The 24,352-nt window shown below is 49.0% G+C and overlaps 2 protein-coding genes across 6 annotated transcripts in view; one reads left to right on the top strand and one right to left on the bottom strand.

The window, feature by feature from the left end:
• Nucleotides 1-11,634, bottom strand: part of PLEKHO2 (pleckstrin homology domain containing O2) — an 85,552-nt gene extending 73,918 nt beyond the window's left edge. For 2 of the 3 annotated variants that reach the window (XM_045285724.1, XM_045285725.1), the window contains exon 1: nucleotides 10,822-10,994. The gene's annotated coding sequence lies outside the window, so the exon portion shown is untranslated. Of the gene's footprint in view, nucleotides 1-10,821; nucleotides 10,995-11,595 lie in introns of those variants that run through there. The other variant, XM_045285726.1, reaches the window with a different exon arrangement.
• The window catches only part of RBPMS2 (RNA binding protein, mRNA processing factor 2), a 46,933-nt gene continuing 34,123 nt past the window's right edge, over nucleotides 11,543-24,352 (top strand). The window contains exon 1 of one of the 3 annotated variants that reach the window (XM_045285729.1): nucleotides 11,543-11,673. In XM_045285729.1, the coding sequence (XP_045141664.1) occupies nucleotides 11,587-11,673 (87 nt within the window). In that variant the 5' untranslated portion in view covers nucleotides 11,543-11,586. The remainder of the gene's footprint in view (nucleotides 11,674-24,352) is intronic. The other 2 variants (XM_004711921.2, XM_045285728.1) reach the window with 2 other exon arrangements.

Below are 24,352 nucleotides of genomic sequence, written 5' to 3'. Positions count from 1 at the left end.
TCTACTGTGGTAAGCCAAAAGCCCCCAGCTCCTCAAAACCTAGTGGATCTATGCCTATGATGCTCCTCCTGCGACCTGGCAGTATGGAATTTTCCTTAGTAACTTTCCTGTGCTGATTTCTGCGGAGTCCCTCTGGTATGTGTTATTCACTCGCCATCTTCCTGGAAGTCCCCGTTTAAAGTTTTTATAACATTCCTGTTTCCTTTCTATTCATCTGTAAGAAACACAGCTCATTCATTTGTTCAATAAGGGCACCGGTAGCCCTTGCTGTGTCTTACAAGCTGAGTTGTGGGTGAGATTAGTGATCCTGTGGCTTTGCAGAATGACCTCTCACCCTACCTCCAGCACTGCCCACCTCTGTCATCTCATCTCCCTCCTTTATCTGCCACCATCACATGGGCCTTCTTTTTATTCATAAGTATATCACTCTTATTCCCATCTCAGGACCTTTGTATGTGCTGGTTCCTCTGGCTGGAATGTTCACTCCTGGTTGTGGGCTTAGCTGTCTCCATCTACATGGCTCAATCTAAGACCCTTGGGTTCAAGTTACTCTATTGGTCACAAGGCACTTAACCATCATGTACAATATTTTTGCTGGTTTTTGTCAGTATCACTGACTATAGCAACCCCCAGGGGCAGTTTACCTTGTCCATCGCTTGAACTCAGTGCCTCACATGGTGGGGGAATCAAACTACTCAATAACCATTTGTTAAGTGAGTAAAATCACCCCTATACAGAATGATAGGCAATATGGCTCCTTTTCCTAGCTCTATTCACCCTTTCAGGTCAGGAGCTTTGGTAGTGTGGTGGGCTGATTTGGGCTGCTATCTATCCACCTGGAAGAAGTGTGCCAGCCTGTGTGATCACAAGGTGGCCAGGATCAGGGATCAGAAGACCCTAAACAATCACATTGATGTGAATGAGGGGGTCGGAGGGAGACCCAAAGCCCATCTGTAGACAATTGGACATCCCCTCACAGAAGTCACAAGGAAGGGACGAGTCAACTCACTATGAATTGGAAACTATGTGATGACGGTGAGTTTGATTTCTTAATAGGTTCCCTATAAATCAGGATCAATTGATGGCAGTGGGTTCTTTTGTTTTGAGCCTCACCTCCCTCATCAGTAAAATAGAATGTGAGGGTAGAAAGAGCAGCTCTTTTGAGCAATGTATGATTTGAAGTCATTTTCAGGAGCCTTGCCACCGCTAATTCTGGTAGTAACAGTTATGTAACTCAGCCTCTATCCCAACCTTGGTCCTTAGGGACAAATGGGAAAATCCTTACGAAGGATGAGGGGAGAAAGAGGGGGAGGCAGGGCCCAAGGCCACTTCAGGGCTGGGCATGCAGAAAAGGCTCCAGCAGTGAGAGCAACAGGCCAAGGGCCAGAGAGGAAGTGACCAGGAACGGGGACAGACAAGAGGGAGCACCCCATACCTATAAGGAATAGGACTGGGGTGCTGGGGAGGGCTTCTTAATTTTTTAGCTTATGAGATTCAGAGTCATTTAAAATGTTTATAACACGTATGCGTTACTTTTTCAATTAGAAAAATGTAAATGAACATGTCCTTTGATCTAAGTATTCTACTTCTTGGAATTTCCTTGCAGAGAGAGGCATGCGTAAAAGGACTTATGTGCATGGCTATTCACAGCAGCCTTGATTAAAACAGCAAAACTGGAAACAATCTACATGTCCATGTACAGTGGGTGGGCTATGTGATCCAGTGTACACCTACGAAACAATAGAACAGGGCTGCTTAAACAGACTTGCATCGCAAGTCTGTAAGTACTGATTTTAATTATTTCCAAGACCCTTAAGTGAATTAGTGCTGGAGAGCTATCCATAAAGATAGCAGATCAAACCCATCAGCCACTCGGAGAAAGATGAGGCTGTCTACCTTCATAATTATTTATACTCTAGGAAATCTTGGGGAGCATTTGTACTGTTTCATAAGGTCACTGTGAGTTAGAATCCACTTGATAGCAGTGGGTTTGGTTTTGGCTTGGTTTGTTAAGTGGATGAAACAAGGCACAGAACATGTATTTATAAATGCTCTGAGTTAGTACACCTAGTGACGTCACCTGGGAAGGTTCTCTCTGGTCACAATGAATTTTTTAATAAAAGCAGTTTTGCTCAGACCTCGTTTTTTGTTTTTTTTTTTGTGATGGTAGATTTAAGAGAACAGCATGCGGCTGTGAAATTTTGTTTCCTGTTTGGCAAAAGTGCCGCAGAAACTGTTGTGAGGTTCAACAAAGCTTATAAGGACAGAGCTTTGGGAAAAACTCAATTGGTTTTCTCATTTCAAAATAGGTGAAATGCCAATTGATGATAAACCTCGTTCTGGACATCCATCAACTTCTCATATGGACAAAAATGTCAACTCGCAGTGCATTTGGGGTTCATTCCACCAGGTCAGACTGTTAATCAAGCTTTCTATTTAGAAGTTCTGAAAAGATTGCATCACAGTGTGTGACAAAATAGGCCCTATTTGTGGCAGACAATACACTGGTTTTGCCACCACGACAATGCACCTGCTCACATAGCCAGTTTTTGGTAAAAACCAGCATGACTCTCTTGCCCCTGACCTTGCTCCATGATACTTTTTTGTTTCTGCGAATGAAGAGGGACATGAAAGGACAGCGTGGCAGTTACATATTCTCCTCAACTTGTGAAGGGGTGGAGTTTAGCCTGTCAATCAGCTTGCAGCTTGATGACCTCATTCGGAGGTGCAATGGAGATAAATAGCTCACTGGAGGCCAGACGTACTCTCTGCTTGGTCTTCCTGCTGACAAGACACATGGAGCTATGTTGATGGAGCCAGAGCCCTGGAGCTGGGGGAGCCATGTGGAGACCCCTGCCAGCCCTGAGATGCTTCCACTGCCACTGGATCCACAAGCCTTCCCACACACTGGCCTGTGATCTTCCTGCATTCAGCGTCAATGCATGCATCGCATGAGTCTAAAGAGGAAGTTATAGATTGGTATCAGACATATGGGCTAATATCAGACTTATGGACTTGGTCTGGACTGGGCTGGGATGTTTTCTTAATATACAATTACTCTTTGATATAAAGCTCTCTCTTATACACATCTGAGTGTCTGTGATTTTGTTTCTCTAGTCAACCTGCACCAGTTTGATTTGACAAAGTAGAAGAAGTGAAGAAAAAAATGAGGGAGGTGCTGTCAAGTACCCAAAGAGATGAGTTTGAAAAATGTTTCCAAGAATGGAATTGCAGATTTGACAAATGTATTAAATGTAATGGAAAGTACTTTGAAGGTGATAAGTTTGTTTTGTAAAAAAAACCCTTAAATACATACATAGGTGTGCACTTACGTAAACATATTAATTCATAAAAATAAAGGTATTGGCTTATGTAGATATATTTATATGGCAATACACTGAGGAAGTGGATGGACTTTGGGCCTCTGCTCAAGCCCCTCCTCTATGCAAGAACACTTTGTTCTAACAAGCTGGCATTCTGTTATGCTCACCCTCCCAACATCATCAGTGAAGACAGAATAGGTACATAAGCAAATGTGGTGAAGAAAGCTGATAGTGTTCAGCTATCAAAAGATATAGCGCCTGCGATCTTAAAGGCTTGGAGCTAAAACAAGCAGCCATTTAACAGAGAAGCAACAAACCCACATGGGAGAAACACACCAGCCTGTACAATCATGAGGTGTCAACAGAATCAGGTAACAGGCACCAGAAGACCCAAAACAAATCTGTAGACAATAGGACATCCCCTCACAGAAGGGATACAGCGAAGGGACGAATCAACCAGGCCGCAGTATAGCACTGATAAAACAAACTATATTCCTCTGGTTCTTTGAGGCTTCCTTAGCCCCCACTATCATGACTCCAGTCCTGCCTTTTAGTTCTGGCTGGGCTGGGGCATATACACTGGTACTGATAAAGAGCTCACGACACACGGAATCCAGGTCAGATAGACCCCTCAGGAACAGAAATGGGAGTAGTGATACCAAGAGGGTAGGGGGAAGAGGGGAGGAAGGAGGAACCGACTGCAATGATTGACACATACTACCATCATCCCCACCCAGGTGGATGAACAGCAGATACATGGGTGAAGGGAGATAGCAGTAGGTGTAAGATATGAAAATAATAATAATTTATAATTTATCAAGGGTTCATGACAGTGGGGGTGGGCAGAGAGGAGCTAACACCTAGGGCTCAAGTAGAAAGACAATGTTTTGAAAATGATGATGGCAACATATGTACAAATGTGCTTTATACAACTGATGTTGTTTATACAACTGGATTGTTATAAGAGCTGTAAGAGCCCCCAATAAAATGGTTTTAAAAATTCACAGCTTTGAGGGGGATTCTGGGTTTTTTTTGGTATCCCTCATATGTATACTTTTTCATTTTGAGGTAAAAGTCACATGATGTAAAAGTTACCATTTTTAAAGTATACAACTTAACACTACATTCACAATGTGTAACCATCACTAGCTCCAGGTTTTCATTACCCACCGAATAAACCCATGTCCACGAGCCTCGACTTCTCTCCCATTTCAAACCAACCTCCTGGGAACCACCATTTGGATTTCTCTATGAGTTTACTAACTGTATTTTAAAATATATTTTATACTCATTTTTAAGCAATGTGAGATAAAATTCACATAACATACAATCCACAACTTTAAAGTTCACAATTCAATGGCTTCTGGCATCTTCATGGAATTGTACCACCATCACCATTCACTCCCAATGAGTTGATTATGACTCATAGTGACTCTATAGGACAGAGAATAAGTGCCCTGTGGGTTTTTGAGGTTGTTCATTTCTACAGGAGTGGCTAGTGGTTTTGAGTGGCTGAATTTGAAGGTAGCAGTCCAATACATTACCCACTATGCTACCGGGGCTCTGTACCATAGCTCAACTCGAAAATGTTCATCACCCTACAAAGAAACCCCATCCCCATGAGCAGTCACTCTTATTTTCCTCAATCCTTCAGTCCCAGACAACTACTTATCTTGGTACAATCTCTAAAGATTTGCCTCCTTTGAATGTTTCATATAAGTAAAATCATACTATTTGTGGTCTTTTGTGACTGGCTTCTTTCACCTAACATAATGTTACGAGGCTCATCAATGTTGTAGCACATAGCTCATGCCTTTTTATTGTCAAATAATAATCTATTGTACAGCTATAGAATATTTGGTTCATTTACCTACTAATTGGCAGTCATTTGAGTAGTTGCCACTTTGGAGCTATTATGAATATGCTATGAACATTTGTAAACAAGTCATGTGGACATACATTTTCAATACTTGGGTTATATACCTAGGTGCAGAATTTCTGGGTTACATGATACACCAAGCTGCCAGTTCTCCAAAATGACTATATAATATTACATTTCAGCACTTCACAATTTCTCCATATCCTCACAAACACATTATCGGCCTAGTTATATGGCCATCTTAGTTGGTAAAAAAAAGTGGGATCTCATCGCAGTGTTTTACATTAATGATGTTGAAGATTTTCCTAAGTGATGACTTGTGTTTGTTTTTGTTTTGTTTTTTTTGGTGATAGGCTATTTTGATCTGCCCATTTTTAAATTGAGTTACTTAGATTTGAGTATAATGTTTACATGTTAGCTGTGGTTTTTTTCATAGATCCTTTTTACGATATGAAAGAAGTTCCTTTCTATTCCCCCTTTCCTCCCCCCACCTCGGTGCCTTTATCAAAACCAAATCAAACCAGTTTCTGGTCTACCCAAACTCCCAGTGGCCCCATGTGTTTCACGCAGATTGCCAGGGCAGTATGCGCTCCTCTGTGTCTGCTTTCCTCTCTTTAACATGTTTTCTAGGGTTAGTCATGTTATAGCACTAATCAGCATTTCACTTCTTTTTACAGCTGGGCAATATTCCTGGTATGAATATTATACCACATTTTGTTTACCATCCATAAGTTGGTGGGCATTTGGATGTGGTAGTTGTTTCCCTCTGGCTGTTGTGACTAGTGCTGCTATAAACATTTGTGTCTGAGCTTCCGTGTGAATGTTTTTCAAATTTTTGGGGTATCTACTTAGGGATATTATTACTAGATCACATAATTCTATGCTTAACTTTGTGAGGAACTGTGACTGTTTTCAATATTCTTTTGTGCCTTGTGAACTTTATGCCGTGAGCAAATATTGAAAGAGGAGGTGGTGGAAAGGTGTGCATTTGGGGTTGGGGGAAAATCATAACTTCAAAGATTAGTTTTGTTAATATCAAATAAATAAATGATGATCCTGGAAGAAAATTGTTTTGGATTCTATACCTCAATTCCTCGTTCCCTTCTAGTCCCCAAAGGGTACAGGGAGACCTGAGTTCAGATCTCTACAGTTATGAAGTAGCAACGAAAATAATTGTATGGTTGAAGGTCACCAACTGAGGAACTGTATAAAAGGGTCGCGGCATTAGGAAGGTTGAGAACCTTGAGAACCGCTGCTCGAAGGCCTTCCTAAGGCCCTATGACCTCAGCAAGAATGAGTACAGGCAGGCTCCAGGTTAGGGGCCAGATCAGTCCCGAGTGTGTTGTAAGAAATTGCAGGTAAATGGCAGCAGGTGCAGACAGTCCTTATTTAGCTTCACTTTAGTAGGAGAGAAAGATGAGGCCGTCACTTCCTTAAAGATCTTCAGCCTTGGAAACTCTATGAGGCGGTTCTACTCTGTCCTACAGGGTTGCTATCAGTCGGAATTGACTCACAGGCAATAGGTTTGGTTTGTTTTAGTGCAAGAAACGGCTCAAAGCTTTTCCAATGATTTAAAAGTGCAGGTGCAGCAAGTAAAGGTGATTACCTTGGAGAATTTGTTGAGTAGCCAGTTGGTTTGGTCATTTTTTTGAGTGAGGGCAAACTACGTTAACATTAAAGGATAGGTAGACATTTGTATCCCAGCAGGGACTACCTGGACCTGCTCCCTTCCTCTTACTCACAGGCTCTTTGGTGGCAAAGAGATGGACAAGATAGGAGCCACATCTTGTAGTGGCAAAGGCAGAAGCAGCTCATTATCATCCCTCCTCACTCAGCCCCAGTGCTCCACGCAGTCCCCCAAAGCCCTTCCAGAATCTGGTCAAGGGCAAAGATTCTTATTCTTAGCCCCTTGGTCTTCCCCAGCCACTCTTCCCAGCAGGCCCAGCTCTGGGAGGCATGTTGGGCAATTCTGCAGAGCTGGTTCGGCTTTGGGAACTAGGGATTCGACTCGGGCAGGGAAGGTGGCCAGCGAGGCATTCAGTGACCTTTGGTTCTCTGGGAAGGGCTCAAGTCAGTAAAAGTTTAGCAAGCACCATTTAATCACTGCCAAAATTTAAAATCCATGCTTCTCCTCCCTCACTGCTGGACACACACCTGCTGAGAGGTAACAAAACCATTTGGGGACCTCCCTCAATAGGGAAAGCTCTTTAGTTTTAGTTTATCTTAGAAAATTTCCAACCCACGTGAATTTGAAATGAAAACAAAGCATGAGGTAAACTTAGCCAGGATTTCCACTACATTGCTGTGTCACCTTAGAAGGCTTGAGTTCGGCCTCAGACACTGGATTCTTTCATCTGCAAGGGTAAATGTCCTAGTGGTGTGGTAAGGACTGGCGGTAGGGCAGAGACGGCAAAGGAGGGAGCCTGGGGTCCAGGTCAGAAACCTCTGGTCTGCTGAGGCAGCCCCTTTTGGGTTTATTGTTTTTCAGTGATTTGTGTCCTTTCCCTTGGGGTGCCCACTTGGGGGAGGGAAAGGCAGTCATTCACATGGCAGTATAACATTACTTCTTTTAAAGCTTTTTTCTTAGTAACCCTGCTCTGTCATTCACTTGATGGTCATTACTTAACTTCCAGTGCCAGGACCTGGAATGGGCATCAGGAATCTAAAATGAAATTATTTTTGTCTTCAAGCAGATTCCCCTGATGTTCAGCCATGTGGGCTGAAACAAGAGAAATCACAGTTGGGGTTGGAGGAATATAGCTGGGCCCACCCCTCAGGGAGGTCGAGGTGGAGGTTAGTTAGGCTCCTTTGCCAACTTTATAAGCACCTCTCCTGGGGACAGGGAGTTTTGAGGTTGGTAAAGAACCTTTAGTCACAGGATTTCCACATCCAGAGACCCAGGAAGGCATCTTTAGTTTAACATGAAGAAACAGAGCCACAGAAAGGTGTGTGTGTGTGGTGGGCCTTGTGGGGAGTTCTATGCAGAGGGAACAGAAAAGTGAGAATTCCAAGGTCACAAGAAGCCTGGCATAGGGGGAACATTGGTGAAGTTGCTAGAGGCTGGACCAACTAGGTCACAATTGAGGGAGATGGGAGACAGGAAACGAGTTCCCACTCTACAGGCAGTCTCCCTAGTTACACAACTGACACTGGTGAAGTCCAAGGGCCTCCCCAGTCCTGTGTGTACCACCACTCACTGCACTGGGAACTCCGCATTGACATAATCTCCCATTCCCTTTGGGGCCTGAGAGTAAAAATAGACACTCCTGATTACTTTGAAACACAAAAAAGGGGTAACTTAAAACTTTATGCACTTGATACAATTGATGTATGGATTGTTATAAGAGCTGTAAGAACCCCCAATAAAGTGATCTTTAAAATAAAACAAACAACTTTATGCTCAGCATAGAGTACCACTTTGTTTTTAGAAAATATACACACAGAAGTTTAAAGAAAAGACTATAGAGAAATATAATCTTGTTCCCTAGATGGCAGGATTTTCTGAACTATTTTACAGTTTCCTACTCTTCAGTAATGAATGAGCAGATATTGCTGTAAGCAGCAGAATAATACAAAAGGGATTCAAAAAGTTCATGGGGAAAATGGAATGAAAAGATAATAGAAAAATTTCATGAAGTTGTTGAAGCCCCTGGTACATATTATTTTCATCATCAGCTTCATGCTAATCATTGACCTTGTATAATTTGTTGTCTCTTTAGGTTTCAGCTTCCTCACCTTTAAAATTCATATCTAAATGGAAAAAGTGAAGCTGAGGCAAGGTCCTAAGGCAGCAGTTCTCAACCTGTGGGCCGTGACCACTTTGGGGGTCGAACGACCCTTTCACAGAGGTCGCCTAAGACCATCAGAAAACACATATTTCTGATGGTCTTAAGAACTGAGACACTGTTCCTCTATTCGTCTCCAGGCGGGCCCGCCCACATGCAGATGTGCCCACATACAAGTACCCATGCTATACCATGCTTCAAGACAAATTTAATTTATTTGTAATTCGAAATAATTATTTCACAATATAATTACATATTGTTTTTGTGATTAATCACTATGCTTTAATTATGTTTAATTTGTAACAATGAAAAGACATCCTGCATATCAGATATTTACATTACGATTTATAACAGTAGCAAAATGACAGTTATGAAGTAGCAATGAAAATAATTTTGTGGTTGGGGTCACCACACATGAAGAACGGTATTAAAGGGTCTCTGCATTAGGAAGGTTGAGAAGCACTGTCCTACGGCGGGAGAAGATGAGGAATGATGGGCTGAGGGCAGGAGAAGAGGGAGCTGAGAGGGCAGAGGTTGGCCAGTCTGGGGACATGCATGATTCTAGGAATTGGGAGAGTGGGGGTGGGGGGCAGGGATGACAGCACACTGGAGTTAGGCCTGTGAAAAAGAGAGTCACTGAAGGCTGGCCAGAATATCTGAGGGTTCACAAGGTGGCAGTGGTGTTTCCATCTGAAAGTGCCAAAGGCTAGAAACACCTGGAAAGCCCTGAAGCACACATCGTGGACTAGCAATGCAGATTCCTATAGGAGGCAGCTTCCCTTGTGATGGGGCCTGAATGAACCTAGTGGTGCTGGGTACCAGCACACAACAGGTGCTCTGTACATATTGAATGACTGTTATTAGGAAAGTCACCTCCAGGTCTCAGTTTCCTCAACTGTGAAATGGTAGGATAGGATGGAGATGAAAAGCTCTGGGTGAGACTAAAGCTAACATTATGTATGTACACATTCAGTACGGTGCTACCGGCCCCATCTAGCAGGTAGGCAAATGGAGGAAGCTGGGGCGGGATCAAGTCAACTCGAAGCTGGGGCGGGATCAAGTCAACTCGACTGCAGCTTTCACCCAACCCATGTGCTGCAACCTTAGCCGGGCAAGGGCAGTCGGGGCAGAAGCTAAGTGCTAGACCGCAGGTCTCCCCTCATCTCCACACCAGGAGGATTCTCAAGGTCCCAGGACACCTTGAGTTCCCAGCAGGAAAAGGGTACAGCAGTACCAGCCCACTTCATGCTGTGAACTGGTTTCTACCAATTCGGCAAGGTGGCTAAAAGGTGATCTCCGTGGACGTGTTTCAAAGCTGGAGGAACCCGATGGGACCGATGGTGGGGAAATGGGAGTCACCACAGCCGCGCCCGAGCATTCGAGCTGCCATCCCCTCCCCCCGTCTCGGGGGTTGAGGGAGGGATCTGAATACGAGGCTGGGACGGGACGGGGCGGGGCAGCGAGGGCCCAGGAGCTAGCAGGGACAGGGCGAATAGATTTAAAGCGGGACAGCATTGACCGGAGGGGGGGGGGGGGGGTGTTCTTGATTAAAAATTTGGCCTATATGGACCAAATAGACCGTTCCCTAGCTTGTCGTGCATTCTTTCCAAAAATCGGGACTGTCCCGCCAAAAGCGGGAAGTCCAGTCACCTTAATAGAACCTCCCCGACCCTACAGGGAACCTCTCGGAGACTATTATCCTTTGGGGTCACAAGGACCCAGAGTCCTATTCAGAGACTGGGTCCACCCTCTGGGCAGAGCCTGGAGATTTCCTCAAGGTCACGTCGCAAAACTGGGGAGCCAGGGTCAGACCCCAGGTGTCCAATCCACTTACCGTCGTCCCCAAACCCGGTCCCCCGCTGTCCTGTGCTGGGGGAGGGAGGAGCGCGCGCCAGAAAGCTGGGCGACTAGACTTGGAGGTTAAAGGAGTGCGCCGACCCAGCTCGAGATATAAAGGGGGGCTGCTTCCGAAGGTCAAAGACCTGGGCTCAGCGCCGCAGCCGTCCCTCGCGGGAGGACTGTGGGGCGCCGGGCGCCGGCCACCCGGCTCCGCCTCCCGCGGGCAGGGTCGGCGCGGAGCGCGCGGGCCCTTTAAGAAAGTTAACCGGCGAGCGTTCCTCCAAGTTTAAAAAGTTGTGGCGAACGGACCGGAGAAGGGAGAGCGAGCGAGCACGGGAGGTGGGACGCTGCGCTCGGGGCCGGCGCGTGGCGGGCCGGGCCGGGGCGAGCCCACAGCGGGCGGCGGGGATTGGCTGCGGGTTCCCCCAGAGATGGCAGAGAGGGGGAGGGGAGGGGGCTGGCCCGGCCCCAGCTGAGGCCGGTTCCGGCGCCCGCCCCCTCCCCCGGCCCCCGCCGCCGCGCCAGTGGGCTCATTCCCGGGTCCCAGTGAAAAGGCGGAGGCGCGGTCGCGCCGGCTCGGCTCCGGTTCCCAGCGCTTCCCACACCCGCCTAACTTGATGTGAACCCAGCCCGGCGCGGCGGTCGCCCCGCTCACCTCCCGCCCCGCACTCCCGGAGCGCACCGCTCACTTCGCCCCTTCCCGCCGGCCCGGCGCCGCGCTCGCCCTCCACGTCCCCTCCCCTCTCCCCGACCCCGCACCATGAGCAACCTGAAGCCGGACGGCGAGCACTGCACGAGCACGGGCACCGGCACCGGCACGGCCTCCGGCGGCACCCTGGAGGAGGAGGTGGGTCTGCGGCCCCCGGCCTGCTCCGCCAAGTGCACGCGGGGGTGGGCGTGGAGGAGGGCGCTGGGGCTCCCTGCGCCGCGCGGGGTTGGCCTGGCCGTCACTCCCAGCGCCTTCCCGCCACACTGCCCTTCGCCCCGCGAAGAGTGGCCAGCGGGCGGGGGCCTGCGGCCTGGACTGGCCCGCCGGGCAGGCATTGTCTCCGGCGCTCTCGAGCTCGGGGCGGGCCGCGCGCCCTCCAGGGTCTGTGCGTCTCGTGGTGGGTGAGCGGCCCCGCGCCGGCTGCCGGGCGCCTCGCTCTCCTTCCGGGCCCGCGTCTCAGCCTGTCCCCGAGACCGAGCTTCCCCTGCGAGCCCGAACTCCCGCCGCGGGTGGGGGTAGGGGTTCCTCTGGATTAGCTCGGCGGGCGGAAAGCGCCGGCACCAGCTTGCCCTTTCCACCCTGACCCCGCCCCTTGACCTTGGGAGCTCGGGCCGGCAGCTCGGCCCCTCGGTTCCCTGGAAATGTGGTCTTGCGGAACGGGCGGACATTCTTTCCAGCCCGGGAACTTGGGTTTGGGCTGAGGGGTCAGCCGGGAGTTAGGGTTAGGAAGGAGATCACTGAAGGCACGGAGCTCCCCGCTTTCCTCCCTGCGACTCTGCTCTGGCAGCGAAACCAGGACCCCGAGTGAGCGGGTGTAACTACTTGTCCAAGTCCAGCCATGTGCTGGGAGGAGGGAGGCTGGAGGAGCTTTCCTGGAACCACCCGCAGCCGGGAGGTTATTGGGATGGTGAAATCGGGAAGGATGTGTGTGGGGGTGGAGTGGTGGATAAAGAGCCAGAACGCTATCAGAGAGCGGGAGCAGGGACCAGGCGAGCATAGGAGAGCTGGTTGAAGAGGGAGTTGGGCTTCCCAGCTGCCCGGGGCCTCTGACCTCCGCCCTTTCCCATCGCCTTGGAGACCCTTCCTGCCCCACCCGGGCACACTCTTACCCGGAAACAAGGGCCAGCTATCCCCACTGAATTCTTCCCCTTGATAGTGGGGGTGAAACCACCGATCCCCGGTGGGGGCTAGGAGCTGCCTCCTGCGGTGCCTGGCTGTGCTCCGGGTTTGGTGCAGAATGGCCCCAGGCTGGGAAGGCTAACCATGGCATGACATCTTGAGAATCCAGGTCAGGGTCCTGCTTTTAGGGGGATAAGAAACTGATAAACTTTTTTTTTTTCACCCACAGGGGTGTGCTCAGTGATGGCGTTAGTCCATGGGAGTTGTTTTGACCCTTGAAAGTCTTGTCCTCCTTGGACCTTGAAGCTGACAGCCATTGGTTTGTGGGGACTTGAAGCTATTGGTTTTGGGGGGGCTTTACCCATCTTGAGCCCACTTCCGTTGTTAACTCCCTTGAGAGTCAGGGGAGGGCACCATGGTTGCCAGTGTAAGGAACTCTAGGAGCCCTGGTGACAGGGCTGTTAACCTCAAGGTGAGCAGTTAACCTCAAGATAAGCAGTTTGAAACCCCCAACCGCTTTGCAGGAGAAAGGTGAGACTTTCTACTCCTGCAAAGATTTTACCGTCTCGGGAACTCACAGGAGTAGTTCTACCCTGCCCTGTAAGGAGCCTATGATTCAGAATTGACTTGACAGTAAGTTTGGTTTTTGGAAAGATTGACAGTCTCAGAGACCCACAGGGGCAATTCTACTCTCTTGGTGTCACCATGAGTCAGAATCGACTTAATGGCAGTGAGTGAGTAAGGGGCTCTGCTTGGGAAGCCTGAGCTGAAATTTGCGGTAGACAAGGCCTCTTGTGGAGCTGGGAAAGGTCCCAGAGCAGCCCTTCTACTTCCTTGACATCACACTATCCCAGACACTGGGCTGGGCTGACGCTCCGATCTACTGCCTTGGAGTGGGAAGGGTGAGCCATGTGGCCAGGCTAAACTCTTGGAGGTAGCAGTGAGGTAGGTGGTGGTGAACTTGAAGTGGAATCCCTGTCGTTTCTCTGTGAGGGCAGGGCAGGCTGGAGCACTGGCAGAGTGGTGGACCAGGGCTTTGTGGTGACTGGTGCTTGTAGAGTGGTGCTCCTGTTTAGCGGAGGTCTAAAGCTAAAGGCCTGGAACTCCCCTGGTGCTCAGTATCTGCTCTGCTCAGGTAAGGGCACCCCAACAGCTTTTTTGAACAATAAGCCAAGGTTTGCTCTGCTGGTCACTATCTTGGGTTTGGGTTAGAACTGGACTCCTTTCAGCTGAAATGGCCCCTAGGCACTTTTGGAAGCCTCAAGAGCTGCCATCTGGGGGCATCTGCATTGGCTGGCATGATTTTTGTGGCTGATGCATGCTGGCTAATCCCATTGGACTGCAGTAGTTGACTGTAAGTGCCAAGTCTGCAGCAAACCAAGTGGCCTGACTGCCCAACAGAGTGGCTCAGCGCCTACTGTTGGTGGAGATGGAGGTGTGTTTTCATGTTTTTGTGTGGGGGGTGGGGGGAGTTGGCTGGGGGGAGGTTTAACAGTATGACTGTTTGTCTTCTGGAGTCTGGGTGCACAAATGACTAAGGACTCAACCACCAACTTACCTGCCAAGTCGATGGTTTGGACCTACCCAGAGGCATCTCAGAAGAAACATCTGGCAATCTGCTTCTCAAAAGCCATGGCCTTGAGAACCTTATGAAGGACAGTTCTGCCTGCACACTTGGGTGCCATGAGTCAGCAGAGACTCAGTGATGGCAGGTACCGCCTTGCCTCCTTAATCTGCCTACCCTCCCCATGGACATGGGGACCGTTCTGCATCATAGGCCTTAGGTTCCTTTTCTGGACCAGAGTTAAGGGTACAGGTGCGAAGTTCACAGACTAGGACACGAGAGGGACTTGCTGGGAAGTGATGTAGTATGTTAAATGTGATGATAGATTAAAAAGGTAAGAGTCTAGGTGGCGAGTTTAGTGGGTTAGGTCAGGCTGCTAACTACAAAGTCAGCGGGTTCGAGCCCACTAGTTGTTTTGAGGGAGAATGCTTGAGGCTGTGTCTCCTCTGGTAAAGATTTACAGTCTGTGAAGCCTTATATAGGGCCACTCTGAGTGAGAGTCCACTTGCTGACAGGAAGTGGGAAGTTCTGGGGGACAAGGAATTCAGGGAAAGGTACTTAGAGCCCTTTTTTGGATCTTAAAACAAGACTAAAGATGGTGCCATCCCTGAGGTGACTCCAGTTGTTGCTAGAACTTTAGTAGGTAAGAACCCTGCTCTAGGCAAACCCTTGAGGAATGTTGGGAAAGATGTATGTGGTTTGAGAACATTTTATGTTGGCAGTGTGGAATGTCAGTTGGAGTAATTTTTAATTGGGGGATACTCCAGGGAAGAGGGTTGTATTTAGGTTGGGGTACAGGCACATGTTTCTCAGAATTGAAGTTTCACGGCAGCTTAGTGGTGAGCTAGGAGCCCTGGTGGCACAGTGGTTACCTGTTGGGCTGCTAACTGCAAGGTTGGCAGTTTGAAACCACCAGCTGCTCCATGAGAGAAAGATGAGGCTTTCTATTCCCATAAAGAGTTTCAGTCCCAGAAACCCATGGGGGCAGTTCTACCTATGAGTAGGACTCTACTCAATGGCAGTGAGTTTTTTATCTTTCTGTCATGCTGGGATCAAGGGTACCCTTCCACCCTGTGTGTTGATTCGTTCATTCCACAAATGCTGACTGAGCAGCTCTAACATGCCAGGGGCTGGGCAAGACACTAGGGAATTATGAGCTATAACCAGATAGGGGTTTATGGTAGTGGAGGGGGCTGCAGCTTCACCCATTTCCTGCCCTCCTATCTTGCTGGTCCATTGCATCCAGTGTAGCTGGCTGAGCAGGCCTGATTCCCCAGGGTACCAAGAAATGGTCAGCCTAGCCCTCTAGGTGCGTGGAAAGGAATTTTGAGGAACTTGGGGGACCCTCCACATTTTGATGCACTGTATGCAGGCTTTTTTGGTGTTAGGATGGGGGTTGGGGTTTCTATGCTTCAGGACTCATCCCTCAAATTACAGGGCCCAGGCAGATGGATCCAAGCAGATTTTGCGAAGAAGTCAGGTTCTGTGCCTCCCTGGGGGTTGCTGTGTCCCCTCTGCTCAAAAATTTAATGGAGAGGCTGTACTAATAATAGCAAACCCATATATGGTATTACGTTCAGGGCACTAGCCTAAACACTTTACCATTTTAACTCATTTAACCTTCACAGCAGTGCTATGAAGCCCCATTTTATGAAGGAGGAAACTGAAGCACAGAGAGGTTAAGTAACTTGCGTGGCATTTTTAAATGGTGGAGTTGGGATTTAAGCCTTGAGTTTATGCTCTTAGCCCCTACACCTGCTGCTCTATTTTGTATTAGGAGTTTTGGTGAGACTTGGGCCTAGAAGGAGAGAGTGTTTGAGGGCTCTGCTTATGGAGGATACCAGTGTCCCAGACTGCATCCCAGAGGCCGGCCCAATGCTAGTTTTTTGGGGGATGGTGACATCCCTGACTGGGGGATGGGAGTGATCCGCTCCAGCAGGGAGGAGCATTTTATCACAAAGTTTAGAATTGCAGACATGTTGATAAAAGATCAAATGAGCAAGCTAGGTTTCTCACCGCTTAAATTCTCCAGATAGTCTGCCTCTTGATTATTCTGCTGACTGGCTGCCCCTTTGGTACCCCATGCTACTTGGGCATCTTACTAAAGGGACTGTTTGTCATTTTGGGGAGGGTCATGCACTTGGGCCTTCTTACCCCCTCCTTACTTATATCACATAGTAGCAGCCTGGCCCAGTGAGAACCAGCAGTTGGCCCAGTGAGAACCAGCTTGGAAATCCCAGCTGTGGCTTGGTGAGCGGTGACTCCTTCTCGTCCCCTTCTCCAGCCAGGCGAGCGAGCGCCAGAGGGAGAGGCAAGATGAGACTTAGGGAGTCTTTGCTTTGTTGCTCTCCTGTTCTCCCATCTATCCATTCCAGTGGCCGCCAGACAGCCCTGGGAGGGCGAGGAAGAGCTATCCCTGCTAGCTCTGGCCCAAGACCACCTCTGGTTCCACAACTGATTGGAGTGTACTGGGTCCTGGCATGGCCCGTGCCCCTAGACCAGGGGTTCTCAACCTTCCTCATGCCGCGACCCTTTCATACAGTTCCTCATGTTGTGGTGACCCCCAACCATAACATTATTTTCATTGCTACTTCATAACTATAATTTTGCTACTCTTATGAATCAGGCGACCCATGTGAAAGGGTCGTTCGACCCCCAAAGGGGTCGAGACCCAAGGTTGAGAACCGCTGCCTGCTCAGCCCTTGGTCATGGGTAGCAGCAACATTTGGTTCCTCTGCCATCCCCTTCCCGTGGCTGCCCCAGTGGGGTTCTTGCTCCCATGGCAGAGCTTCAGGGCAGAGCCTGTCCTCCACCCTTCAGAAACCATACTACTGTGAGTGGGGAGCTATAAGCACCTCAGAACCCTTCCACTCTCTGTCCGGATACCGGCACGGCCTGCTTGCATTCTGTGTCTGTCCACATCCCCTTCCTGAGTGGGAAGAATAAGGATACCTCTGAGTGTGCTGGTTCTCGGCAGGTGCCAGGCAGGGTCATTGGGACCTCCCTTCCTGGGCCCATGTGGGAAGTGTCTGCTGGTGAAGCTGACTCTGGAGGCTTCCAGGGGCAGCAGGAGGGAAAGGTCTGCCTGGCCCTATCTGCCAGAGTGCAGTCATTCATGGTTGACTGGGCAGAGGCAGTTTGCTGTCACAAGCCATCAAGGCCACCTGTGTAGTTTTGAGTATGCACTTTACCCCCCCGGAGAAGGGACAGAGCCTGACCTAGACCATGCCATGCTAGAGTGTCTGGGCTTCTTAGCCTCTGTTTGGGCTCTGCCAACCCTTTCCTCCCCAAATGCTGCTTGGATTTTTCTTGGGGAAGCAGGAAATGGTTATTGGACAAGGACTTGAGATCTTTTAAAAAAAAAAATGTAGTAAAAAACGTGGAGCTCTGGTGGTGTAGCAGTTATGCATTGATTGGTTAGCTGTTCTGAGGGAGAAAGACGAGGCTTTCTGCCTCGGTAAAATTACAGCCTTGGAAACCCACAGGCAATGACATCGGGGCTTCAGGGTTGGAGGCATTAATTTTGGGGCCTGGGGTGGGGGTGTAGAATCCCCCTAGCCCAATGCCTTGAGCCTCGAAAACTGCAACCATTGCCAGGCACACAGGGGAGGTGATAGACTAGTGTTAGCCACCCACAAGACATTGGAAGGATTGGGACACTGGATGGCAGAGAAAGGCAGAGAGCCTTACCCAGAGGCCTCCATGCTGGGGGTTCTCTGAGCCTGCTGTTCTGAGAACCCAGCCTTGGACACCTGGCCGTGTCTGAAGCTGAGTGGGTAAGCGGGCTTTCCCCCTGTCCCTCCAGCCTGCTACAGCACTGCGGTTGTTCATGCTCTGTTTAGTCTGGCTCGCTAAATGAAGTATAGATTGGTGTACACAACAAGCTTTGAGCAGATGTGTTCCCAGAGGTTAAGCCTTCTGTTGCTGTTCTAGAAGTAGCTTGGAGCCTGAGGTCTGAAACCTTTTCATTTACTACTTTTACCTGCTCAGCTCTTGTCCTTGCCTTTAGAGAACTTCTTATCACCCAGCTTGACTCCCCTCATTCCATGATCTCTGCACCCCTGTGCACACACACTTTGGGTTGGCATTGTAAGACATACTATGGGTGATAGAGGAAGCGTTCCAAACTTCCCAGATGGCTTGAACTTGACCCCCAACTCTTTATTATTATTTTTTTAATTGGGAGTTCTTACAGATATTATAATAATCCAAAGTTCAATTAGATCAAACATAATTGTACAGTTGCTGCCAACATCATTTTCAAAACATTTCCTTCTTGAACTTTTTCTATCAGCTCCCCTTTAACAACCGCTCCCCCGTTCCATGCCGGAACCCTTATTACCATATTGTTTATTTTTGCTGTATCTTACACCATTCAGTGTATCCATTCACTTAAAATTCTGTTATTCATTCCCCTTGAGTGGGGTTATGTACTCATCATCGCTGTTGGTTCCCCCTTCCACCCCCTCCTCTCTTCCCGTAACCTCAGGGAATCATTACTCCCATTTCTATTTTTTAAGGGTTTGTCTATCTTGGATTTCATGCATCGAACGACCTTAATTGTACAAATGAACATACACAGGTCTCACAAGATTAATGAAGTAAAACTAAGAGCATGGTAGTACGGGGAGGAAGTATTAAAGAACTAGAGGATAGTTATATATTTCATAGTACTATACTGCACCGTGGAAATATCATCCCTTCCGTGTGGCCTTTCTGTGAGGGATTGTCCAATTACCTTACAGGTGGGTTTTGGGTCTTCACTTTGTCTACACTCCTTCATGTCAATTTGATTGCTTCTTTTAAAATTTCTGATGCCTATTCCCGTCAACACTTCATGATCACACACGTTAGTGTGCTTCTTCCATGTGAGCTTTGTTGTTTCCCTGCTAGGTAGCCGCTTGTTTTCCTTCAAATCTTTAAGACCCCAGATGCTATATCTTTTGATAGCCGGGCACCATCAGCTTTCTTCACCACATAGCTTATGCATCCATTTTGTCTTCAGGGGTCATGTTGGGAAGGTGAGTATCATTCATTGCCACATTATTAGAACAAACTGTTCTTGTACTGAGTAAGATTTAAGTAGAGGCCCAAAGTCTATCTGCTTCCTATGTGTGTGTGTACATACATAGAGAAATACACTTATCTTTATAGGTTTACATACATAAAGATCCATATTTATACCTATATGCATAATTTTTACTTTCTTGTTTTTTCCTTTTTTTTTTTTTCCTGCTGCCCCACTATCATGTTTACCCCTTGTTCACCTCTCAGTAATTCCTCTCAGATGTCTTTCAATTGATCAAACATGACTAGGAATGCTACACTTTCCTCACGGTCAACTTTAGATCCCTGACTATTCTCTTGTCCCTGTCGTCATTTGGTCATCGCTCCCCACCCCCACTTCCTCTCCCTTGCCTCCCCTCTTTCCCCCACCAAACCATTGGTTTATTGCTGTCTCCTTGGGATTGCTTATCCTGCCTATCTTCTATAGATAGACACCAAGAGAAAAAAAGAGACCATACAAATAGTCCAAGACTGTTGTCCTGATCCAGAGTAGATGACTATCCCTCTATTAAATAGCAAGCAGGCCCTGTTATCATCCATCCGTCCAATCTCTTTTCTTTCAGGGGATCCCCAACTGGTCCACTAGCCCACCAGCACTTAATCCTTGAGTCAATGGGGCCCTTGCATCAAAGGACCGGGGAATCAGGCCGCATGTCTGAGAGCATGGGAGCTAAAGTACTCCCCCTCCAGGCAGGCCTCTAGTGCTCACCTCCTGTACTGTGTGACACAGGCTAGATAGAATGCAGGGACAGGCAAGACACAGCACCTGCAGTCGCTTCATACCAAGTCAGCTGGGCTCTGGTTAGGGTGTCCATCACATTTGGGGACTTTCCACAAGGGTCATGTCCATGTGCACTTTGGTGGGGGCAGTCTAAGGGAGATCCATGGGAGTGTGGGAAGCGTGGCCTGAGAGCAGCAGGAGCCCAGGAATGCACATGTGCATCTGGGTTCACAGACCTGGCTGGATCGTGCTCTTTTTCCCTCTGTGCTTGCTCAGTGCCTTATAAGTCCTGGGTCTGCAGGATGTGTCGCCACATTCCACCCACCTCGTGTCAAGTGGCCTCACTCAGAGGGATTTCTTTCCCCTGGGAGGGTTAAGAGCAATCTGCTAGTGCCAAGCCTAAGCATAGGACCCAGGCAGGACCTGACCCATGCATGCGCACGTGCACACACACACACACACACACACACAAACTTACAAACCTCCCACCCACTTCTCTGCAAGAATGGATATGAGTTTACTCAACTATATACTAAGAACCCCAGCACTGGCCCAGGGGAGAATCTCAAACCCTAGGTGCACTTTGGCCTAGGACTCCAGGAACTGGCCTCTGAATCCTTCACTACATCCTTTACCCTCTTGTAAGCAGAGGGAAGACAGTGCCTAGATTGTGTCTTGAGATTCCATCACCTCCTTCCACTTCTCGACGAAGAATCTGGTGTCTTAGAATGTCTGATTGTGAAGGAACCTGAGACTAGCTCACTGCCCCCTCCTCTTTACATCCAACAGGAGAAAAGACCATGGAGCTGCCTGCCCAGAGCTGGGACTTCCTAGTTGTTGATTGGAGGCTTATTCCTTCGTACATTTGGGATGCAGATTTGTTGAGCCCCGAGTCTCATGTCTTCAGTTCTCCATGTGGTTTCTTTCCCTTGATGGAGCCAGATCAACTCTGGGTGTAATGCTGGCTAGCTGTTAGGGGCTTTGAAAGTTCATGGAAAAATAGAACTGAAAGCTACAGAATTTTCCCACCAACTTTTTTAAGCCCCCCTCATACATGATTCTTTATTTTTATAACAGGAAAGCTATACATTTAAAAATTCAGCCTGTATCACGTCAATCTCATGGTTTTGGTGTTTGGGCAGTGATAGTAAGCTATAACTGAGGATGTCCTGGGCGTCTGTGTGGGCCCACCTCGAGCTGGTCAAGCTGGACCTGACAGAGGCGCTTCTACTCCACTCCCAGCCTCCCTGGACCTGTCCCATTGTCAGCTGGGTAGAGTGTTGTTCACACAGGTGGCTGGAAGTTGGTAGCCTGGTTGTCGGTCTGTCTTGGAAACTCTCCTGTAACATACTGTGCTTTTAATACTGGAACACCGTCACTACCCCCACCCGACCCTGCCATGATGCAGCACGGCCACCAACATTGAGCCCAAGGAACCTTTGCCATCGACGGGTGCCTCCTGTAAACTGCCACTGCATCCTCGCTCACACGTTGAAGGGGACTGAGGGTTGGTGAGATTGAGGCTCACAAAAGAGCAGACTTAGGAGCCAAGCACCTGGACCCGGGGGCCCTGTTTCTGACATGGGGCCTCTGGGCCTTGGTTTCCTCCTTTAGCAGCCAGGCTTCTCCCGGCTTGGACAGTCTGTATCTGGGTGGCTGCCTAGGGCAGGGAGTTGGGGAAGGATGTGGGAGGTGCTTGTGAGAACCTTGTTTTTCCGTTTTTGGATTTCCCTATTCTCCCCACCCCCCTCCCTGAGCCATGTTTTCCATCCAGATGACAAGAGTCCACAGCAAGCAGCCAGTGGGCTGGGCCTTTTGAAGCAAGTGCATTACTTGACCATTCTGATGGAATGAACAATGGAAAGATTTCCTTCTTCCTTGCTTTCTAAACAGAATCCTAACTTAGAGATGCTAAAGGATTACGGGGGTGGGGGTGGTTTGCACACGTCTTAGGTACTCCTCTGCTACCCAAGAAAGGGTCCTGGTGGGGCTGTGGTTAAAAGGGTTCAGCTGCTAAGCAGAGGGGCAATGGGACTGCTAAGATCTACAGCCTCGGGGGCTTATGGGGCAGTTCTCTGCCCTGCAGGGTCACTACGAGTCAGAACCAACTTGAGGATGGCAGTGGATGTGCTAGTTCAAAGGGTGATGATTAGAGCCCGCCCAGAGGCCCCTCACAGGCAACCCGGTACTCAGAGCAGGAGCAAAGGGGCAGAGGACTGAACACCGTATGGCAGGACTTCAAGGAGTCCTAGTGACACCATGGTTAAGTATCTAGTGACACCGTGATTAAGCATCGAGCTACTAACAGGGTTGGCGGGTCGAAGCCCCTTACTGCTCTTCAGAAGAAAGATGTGTTCTCCCTCAGTTCCAACTTTTGTGAGGCAGGGTTTTTCTTGGAAGACCAGAATTGGCCTGAAGGGGAGACCTGCCTGGTGTACTGATGGGACCATATGTGTCAGGGCGGGCAGAGAGTGGCTCCAGTGTTTTCCACTGGTCTGTCTTCTGGGCAGGGCTGGTCACTGAAGGGCAGAATTCTGTCTGGAAATTCCAAGGCTTAGAGCCTGACAGATGTTAGAGTTACAGGATAAGAGGGCTTAATAACCATAGGCATATCTCAGTTTTTGCAAGAGTGTTTACTTTTTCATCATTAATAAAAACTAGCTCTGACCCTGTGGAGCCTGTCTTCTTAAGCACAGTACCCTGGCCCTGCCCTCACTGAAAAGTCGGGTTTCACACTCTCATTATGAAGACGGTCCACCCCACTTCCCTCACTGAGGAGAACTGTATCCTATGAGGGGAAAGTGGGTCAGGCCGGGGCTGGGGCTCTGACTGTGGTGGTGGGCCTCTCCACAAGGCCGAGGCCCACAGCTGACCCACAGTCTTTGTCTGTTCCACACAGAGCCTCTGCTCAGCTACTGTTTTGGTGGACTGCTCATCCCTCAGCCTCCTGAACTAGCCCTCATCTTCCTGTCCCTTCACCCATTCCTGCAAGTCCTTTGTTCTAGAAGCTTCCTGGGCAACTGTGCAATTACAGTACCCCAGGCCAACCCATTACTCTGGGTACTATAGCTAGGGCTTGCTGCTCTGCTATGCTCACTGAGCAGACTGTAGGTTGGCAAGGAGACGGCCTACGGTTCTTTGATTTCTCCCCAGTACCCAACCTAGTACTCCCTCTTGTTCACTGAGTGGGTGCTGCCTGTGTACCCTTTTCCTTCTTGCCCAGCCTTTCGGCCAACACGGTAGGCCATGCTTAGTAGGGGCTGCAGGCCCCTTAGTGTGAGCTGGGCCCTATGAACTCCCCCAGAAGGAGGGGGTCCTGAGCAGCTGACCACCAAGGAAACTGGCCTTGCTGGAGACAGCTGGGGGACAGGTCTGTAGGGCTGGGATGTTCAGGGTCAAGATAGGGTGTCCACCTAGTCTGACAGTAAGAACTTGAGTTCTGCTTGGTGACCACTGTGCAGAAATCTGAATTTGTTCTTTGGTTGATGATGCCTTTGGTGTAACTCCTTTTTCTTCTGAAAGCTTTTGTCTTAGAGAAAAAAAGGTTTTTTTGGGTCTCATCTTTAAACAAACGTGAATTTGTATGAGGGAAGGACACCTAAATGTGCCTTTTGTCAAAGCCCCCTCTTCCTATCTGAGCCCCCTCTCCCTATTTACCTAAAATTGGCCTGGGGAGGGCTGCTGAGGAGCAAGGCGAAAACTTGAGTGTAGACCTATAGTTGACATCTTTTGAGAAGGACAGACCTAGAGCCCATCAGCCCTTTTGTCCCTCTATTCTCCCCACTGTCTTTTCTTCCCTCCCTCCAGCCTGGCCCTCCCTAACCCTGTCTTTAGTGGGAGGGGACAAGGCTGAGGGAGAGAGCGGCTTTTTTCAGTGCTCCCCTTTCCTTCCCCGCTTCTGAGGACTGGACCCAGACACCAGGTGAGACTCAGGCACTTCCCGTGGATGAAGTGTGCAGAGATCCTTGGGAGTCCCCAGACATTCTGGGTCCAACTTGGACACGAGGGAAAATAATCAAGAACAGGAAAGCCCTTCCTTCAGAAGAAGTGGGCGCCGGGCCGGCCGAGAACAGACGTAGGCAAGAGGGATAGCCTGTGGTGTGGGCACAGAGCTCTCCCGCTCCCTCGTGACTCCAGTCAGCAGAACGGCAACCACACTTGCCCAAGGGCCTCGTAGCCGCAGGGGCCCCTGTACTGCGACAGAATTGTGCTAAAGGCCAGTCAGATCCCCGGGCTGGGGGTCTGGTTCAAGAGGGCCGCACAGTCATGTCTGTGATATTTTGTATGGGGGTACCTGAGGGCCGCACAGTCATGTCTGTGATATTTTGTATGTGGGTACCTGAGGG

Source organism: Echinops telfairi, unplaced genomic scaffold, assembly GCF_000313985.2.
Source record: "Echinops telfairi isolate 266 unplaced genomic scaffold, ASM31398v2 ScPeMD7_7475;HRSCAF=8513, whole genome shotgun sequence".
Classification (NCBI taxonomy): domain Eukaryota; kingdom Metazoa; phylum Chordata; class Mammalia; order Afrosoricida; family Tenrecidae; genus Echinops; species Echinops telfairi.
Note: the sequence above shows the minus strand (reverse complement) of the source record. Positions and strands in the feature narration are given on the sequence as shown.